Source organism: Erithacus rubecula, assembly GCF_903797595.1.
Source record: "Erithacus rubecula genome assembly, chromosome: 6".
NCBI lineage: Eukaryota > Metazoa > Chordata > Aves > Passeriformes > Muscicapidae > Erithacus > Erithacus rubecula.
Window position 1 is genome coordinate 32,386,615 of NC_136688.1, and position 6,475 is coordinate 32,393,089.

Genomic DNA, 6,475 nt, shown 5'->3' on the forward strand with positions numbered 1-6,475 from the left:
CCGGGCTGAGCGCTGCTCCTGCGGGGACACCCCCGCACCGCCCAGCATCGGCCGCCCGAAGCGCTCCGGGCAGCGCAGATCTCCGCGACTTCAAAAGCTTTCCGTCCCTTTTCCGCGGACGGAGGGATCCGCTACGGACGCTCTAATTGAGCGTTTTACAAGCTGGGGCGGCTTTTGAAGCGCGGAGAAGACAGCGGCCGAGGGATCCGGTTCAGAGCGCTGCCCACGAGCCTGGAGCATCCTCCGGGATGAGTCGAATTTCGCGCTCCCGCCGCCGCGCTCCGGCGGTGCGCTCCGGGACGGCGGGCGGGCGGGAGGGGCTGCCGCGGGGCTCTGGACGTGCCACCGCGCTCTTTTCCAGGTCCGTTCTTCCCTCCGAAGATGTGTGACGACGAGGAAACCACCGCGCTGGTGTGCGACAATGGCTCGGGGCTGGTCAAGGCGGGCTTTGCCGGAGACGATGCCCCCAGGGCCGTGTTCCCGTCCATCGTAGGTCGCCCGAGGCACCAGGTAAATTCAGAGGCAGAACCGCGGCGGGACAGAGCATCGCCCTCTCTCTAGGAATTGCCTCCTCTTTCCCCTTCTGCTGCCCTGTCCCAAGTACCCTGTCCTCTCCTCTGCCCACCTCTTGCGATAGTACTGGTGATTCATTCCCAGGTCTGGCCAGTGTTTCCTTAACTTCCCCGTTTGGCTGTCCCATACCTCCTTTTTCTCCTACAATTTCCTTGGTAAAAAGTTCATAAAGCTGTTTTTTACAATTACTGCTAAGGCTGCAAAGATACAAAGTATCTTCGATCACTAGACTGCTAATTTTTCTCTGTATCTTCCTGTTTACAAACTCCTTTTCCTGCTCATGATATTGTACAATTTACTTTCAGTCAAATTTTTGGACCAAAAATAAATAATTGAAAATAAGAGGTGTGTTAAAAATGGAGGGAAATCCATTCACATCATGGAAGGAACACCTCTGTTGACTTAATAATTAATAATGTTTAATTTATTTTCCCAAACAGCCTTTCAGGGATGTGACTGCTTGTATCTTTCTGGAAAATAAGATAGTTAAAATTGCAGAATCACAGAATATTCTGGCTTGGAAGGGACCAGTGATCATCAAAGTCCAATTCCTGGCCCTATATGGGACAGCCTGGGGAGTCACACCATGTACCTGAGATAGTTGTCCAAATTTTTCTTGAACCCTGTCAGGGTCGGTAGTGTGTCCACTTCCCTGGGGAGCCTTTTCCAGTGGCCAACCACCCTTTGGGTGAAGAACCTTTTTGTAATACCCAACCTAAACCTCTTCTGACTCAGCCAGTTGTCTGTGACATAGTTTGGACTCTGTGATGTTGTCTTCCTCCAATAATGCTTTTCTGTGTTTTCTTCTCTTAGGGTGTTATGGTTGGTATGGGTCAAAAAGATTCCTATGTGGGTGATGAAGCTCAGAGCAAAAGAGGTATCCTTACTTTGAAATATCCAATCGAACACGGCATCATCACCAACTGGGATGATATGGAGAAGATCTGGCACCACACTTTCTACAATGAACTCCGTGTGGCCCCTGAGGAACACCCCACTTTGCTCACAGAAGCCCCCCTGAACCCTAAAGCTAATCGTGAGAAGATGACCCAGATAATGTTTGAGACCTTCAATGTACCTGCTATGTACGTGGCAATCCAGGCTGTCCTGTCCCTGTATGCTTCTGGTCGTACAACAGGTAAAATGAATAAATAAACACCATTTAGATTCTATTTCCTTCCAGGAGCTCTCCTTCCTTTCCATTCCAAATAGGAAAACACACCATAACTCCTTTAATTTACAGAAAAATAAGTATTTTTAGTCTATAGCAATTGATAATAGTAGCACAAAGCCAGTAGAAAATAGGTCCACATTGTTCTTTTCACAGACAATTTACATTGCTTTTGGAGAGGCATCATGGAACTGACTGTGCCACTGCTTGTTGTGGTGCAAATGAAGAGGCATTCCTGTGGGGATACTGCAGTTACAAAAGTGTTACATCTATTTAATGGTTTAAATTGGACCAAAAGACTCCCATTATCAGATCAAGACAGTCACTATTGCATGTATTCTTACTGCTCATATAGTAATGGTGGAAGATTAATCTTTTGGATTATCTTAAAATATGTATGAAACAACTACTCTGTAGAAAAATTCACACCCCACAGGAATGTCCAGGCAGGCAAAGGCAGAAAGAATTGGAAAGATGTGTGTGACTGAAAAATAATTCTGCTAAAAAATCCTTTATTTTGTTGTGTTTATTGATACTTCCTGTGTGTAAGGACTCTAAGCATTTGCTAGGTGATTCCAGCTGCTCTCTGACATTTCTCTCCCAGGTATTGTCCTTGACTCTGGAGATGGTGTCACCCACAATGTGCCTATTTATGAAGGGTATGCTTTGCCTCACGCTATCATGCGTCTGGATCTGGCTGGCAGGGATCTGACTGACTACCTCATGAAGATCCTCACAGAGCGTGGCTACTCCTTTGTGACAACAGGTCAGTCCTTCAGCTTTTCTCTCCTGTGAAAATCCTCACAGCTCTCTTGGCTGATCATCTACTCTAGTGTTGTGCCTGTCCAAATCTTGATTTGATTCTCCTGTATCAACAGCTGAACGTGAGATTGTTCGTGACATCAAGGAGAAATTGTGCTATGTTGCACTGGACTTTGAGAATGAAATGGCCACTGCTGCCTCTTCCTCCTCTCTGGAAAAGAGCTATGAATTGCCTGATGGTCAAGTGATCACAATTGGTAACGAACGTTTCCGCTGCCCTGAAACCTTATTCCAGCCATCCTTTATTGGTAAGTGTTCCCAGGAAATTCTCCCTTCTGTAGGAGGTATGAATGAATCAGAAGATTTGGAAGGTGCCCCGCTCCTCTTCCTGCTTACCTAAATTTGGCACAAAATCAGACATGAGTGAATAATAATTTAGATCATTTGGTTCTTGTAAGATGGGCTTGATGTGAGCTCATCTGGTAATTAGCTGAGTTCCAGGCTCTTGTTGCAAGTTTTAGGTCAAGTTTTAGGATCACAATTTTTTAATGATAAAACATACAGTTGCAATATCAGCATTAAGGAGTTGGACTCCATGATCTTTATGGGTCCCTTCCAACTCAAAACATTTTATGATTCTGTATCACTGATGGCAGGAATAGCCTTCAGAGCTGTAAGGCTTACACTCAAAACACTATTTCCATGAAGAAATAAAGTGTCAGAGGGGAAGGACATGGAGTGAAGGTGTGTGTATATTTATATACACTGTAATTAACTACCCTGGTGGAGATGGTATCCTTGCTGGTTGTGCATGCAGCTGACAGATACAGCAAATGTTTATATTCTTAAGTCCCAAGCAGTACATGCAGTTGTTCATCAGCTGACTTCTTACTGGATCCAGTGTCAGCCCTTTCAGGAAGCACCTGTTGAAATTAACAAATTGGAATGCAGCCTACGAACACTTGCTTCTTGTTCCTTTTTTTTCTTAACATCAAGTACTAATATCTTATTCTTGTGTCATGATTATCTCTTGCCTTGATGATTCTGAATAGCATAGACTACATTTTGAGTAGACTGAAGAAGTCATTGTTGTCTTTATAGCTCTACTCCAACTATTTTTATTGTCTCTGCTGTCTTTACTGTACTCAACTAGTGCATTTAGTAAGACTGACATAAATCAATACTTGCATTTTCTGTTCTTGGTATCCTTCTTCCATTGCCATATACTAAATGAGTTTTTCTCACGTCTCTTGTTATCTTACTGTATATTTTGAGTCTCTTGCCTTTGCACATGCATTATGATTCTTACCTTTTCTAACAAATAATGTCCACTTCCTAAATTAGTTTTGTAATTCTATTTTCTTAATATTTTTTCCGTAACACTTAATAATCAGGAAGCATTTTTATGAGAAAAAGGCCATAGAAGTTCAGATTAAAGATGATGAGAAATGCCACGGTTTAGTGTCTTGGAGACCTCTTGTGTAATTCACTGTCCTACTGTCTTTTTTTTTTTTTCCTCAAGGTATGGAATCTGCTGGTATCCATGAAACCACCTATAACAGCATCATGAAGTGTGATATTGATATCCGTAAGGACCTCTATGCTAACAACGTCCTCTCAGGTGGCACAACAATGTACCCTGGCATTGCTGACCGCATGCAGAAAGAAATCACTGCTCTTGCTCCTAGCACCATGAAGATCAAGGTGAGAAATTTGACTCTGTGTTATAAAATGTGGCTAAAGTTGGAGACAATGTTTGCTTCATTAAACTGGGATATAGGAACAACTCAAAAATGAGATCAACGGCTGATGGACAGACGAGCAGAAATTCCATTTAATCTGAATAGTTACATTGGTTGGAAGCAAGTGTTAGAAAAGAAGCAAATATGATTGCAGATTTTTTTAATACATTACATTGCTGAAGATCAATACGGTTATAGAAAGCTCTTTACTTGCTTAAGGAAATACCTTGTGGTGTGTAGCACTGGTGATATGGATTCACTGTTCAGAAATGAGGATGCTGTTGCTTTTTTTATCCTAGATCATTGCCCCTCCTGAACGCAAGTACTCTGTCTGGATCGGTGGCTCCATTCTAGCATCTCTGTCCACCTTCCAGCAGATGTGGATCAGCAAACAGGAGTATGATGAAGCTGGCCCATCCATTGTACACCGCAAGTGCTTCTAAGCACTCCCCCCTCAATGTTCTTCCCACTCAGGATGACGACAATATGCTTCTTGGAGTCTTCTGGCAAACCTTCCCCAACTCTTCAGTCATTGTACAGTTTGTTTACACACCCGTGCAATTTATTTGTGCTTCTAATATTTATTGCTTTATAAATAAACGAGATCTGGGACTTGCAACCTACAAAACATCGTCTTTTGTTTTATTTTAAGTATTTTTTGGTCGGAAAAGTGAGACTAAACCCCTGGGATTTGGAAACTCCCATCAGACCTATGAATACTTTTACTGCATTCATGTCCTAACTGATGTAGGCATGTTAGGTCATGGTTTTCTATTAGTAAGAATTTACACTTTATAGTTTTAATTTTGACACTTGGAACAAAAGAAGCAGTATATTTCAAGGCTTATAAAGAAAAGCCTTAGGGTAGACCCAGTAAGTGGAACAAGTGAAAATAAACCTCTCATACTCACTCACTCACTCATTCAGTTTAGAAGCATTCTTCTATTGCATTTATTGTAACCCAGCTATTTTAATATTCACTTATTAAAAGCCAAAGCTTCTGCAAAAGAATTATGTTAATACATTTAGAATGTGATTTATAAATAATTAACTCAATCCTAAAGAGTCATACAATTGTTTTTCACGGGCTATAAATATTTATGACAAAACATTAATTGAAACTGACAGCTTACTCGTCTTCCCCTCTCTCTTCAAAGCCAGAGATAAAGAAGTGAATCTTTACTGTACTAATGCACAAGAATCAAACTTTTGCTGTATAAACCCACAATTGTTACATTCACAATTATTTTCACATCATCATTCATGTATCTTAGGCAATTTTTAATCCTTAATCTTTCCTATCCTTTCTTGACCCAGATACTACAATCATAAACTGCACACTTTCTATGGGCATTTGTGTTCCTCACCAAGACTTATAACCGGGCTCTTTGATTTTTCTTTTTTTTTTTTTTTTTTTTTTTTTTTTTTTTCCAGAAAGTAGTAGCTAAAAAGGGAAGTACAGAATGATCTGGGTCATTTTCATAAAAGTAATGGAACCAGTCAGTGTCATAGTTTGAACTACATACAGACTGGAATATACCAATATGTTCCCATAGAAGGTAATTATTCAGAAATTCACACCATTGAAAACATGGGAGCGCTTCCAGATGTCTGATCAACACAGATGTTTGCCAATGGCTTTTGCCTATCATTGTTTAGAAACAATGCACTTTTTTTGCTTGACTTGCTTGTTAATTTGAACAATTTGTCTGGACTGAAATGTTATCTCAGGTATTAGTGTGAATTAATAGGGTGATACTGGACATAAATTGCAACTAATTGGGGCTAAAAATGCTGAGCAAGTATGCAAAGGATGTGCTAATTCAGCCCTAGTGGATGCCTGCCTCATCTGGCTCTGACTGACAGGACAGGACTGGCAGGCAACAGTTGGCACCAAATCCACTGCTCTGATCAGGGACTCACCACTGAGCGTGTGGGCATGAGCAGGGAATTGAAGGAAGCCACTGATTACAGGACTGATGGAAAAATTCCTTCCACAGGCATTTTGGGGTTTGTAATTCACAGTTTGTGGAAGCCGATATGAGCAGCAGGGATTACACAAAATAGTAATGTGCTTGCATATAGGTAGGACAGGACTAAAAAAAGTGTCAGCGTCTAACTCTTTTTCCTCTTCTTACAGTATTTTTCAAGATGCATTGATATTTGGCCATTGAAAATTATGTATTCTCATTCAATGCAGTGAAAACTAATAATTCATTTATATCGG

At 41.5% G+C, this 6,475-nt stretch overlaps 1 protein-coding gene across 1 annotated transcript; it reads left to right on the plus strand.

Annotated features, from left to right (window-relative positions):
* Positions 1-326: 326 nt before the first annotated feature.
* Positions 327-4,876, plus strand: ACTC1 (actin alpha cardiac muscle 1). The gene is made up of 6 exons (XM_079308112.1): positions 327-510; positions 1,387-1,711; positions 2,349-2,510; positions 2,623-2,814; positions 4,029-4,210; positions 4,548-4,876. The coding sequence occupies exons 1-6, from the start codon at positions 382-384 to the stop codon at positions 4,689-4,691; spliced, it is 1,134 nt and encodes a 377-aa protein (XP_079164238.1). The 5' UTR covers positions 327-381; the 3' UTR covers positions 4,692-4,876.
* The last annotated feature ends 1,599 nt before the right edge of the window (positions 4,877-6,475 follow it).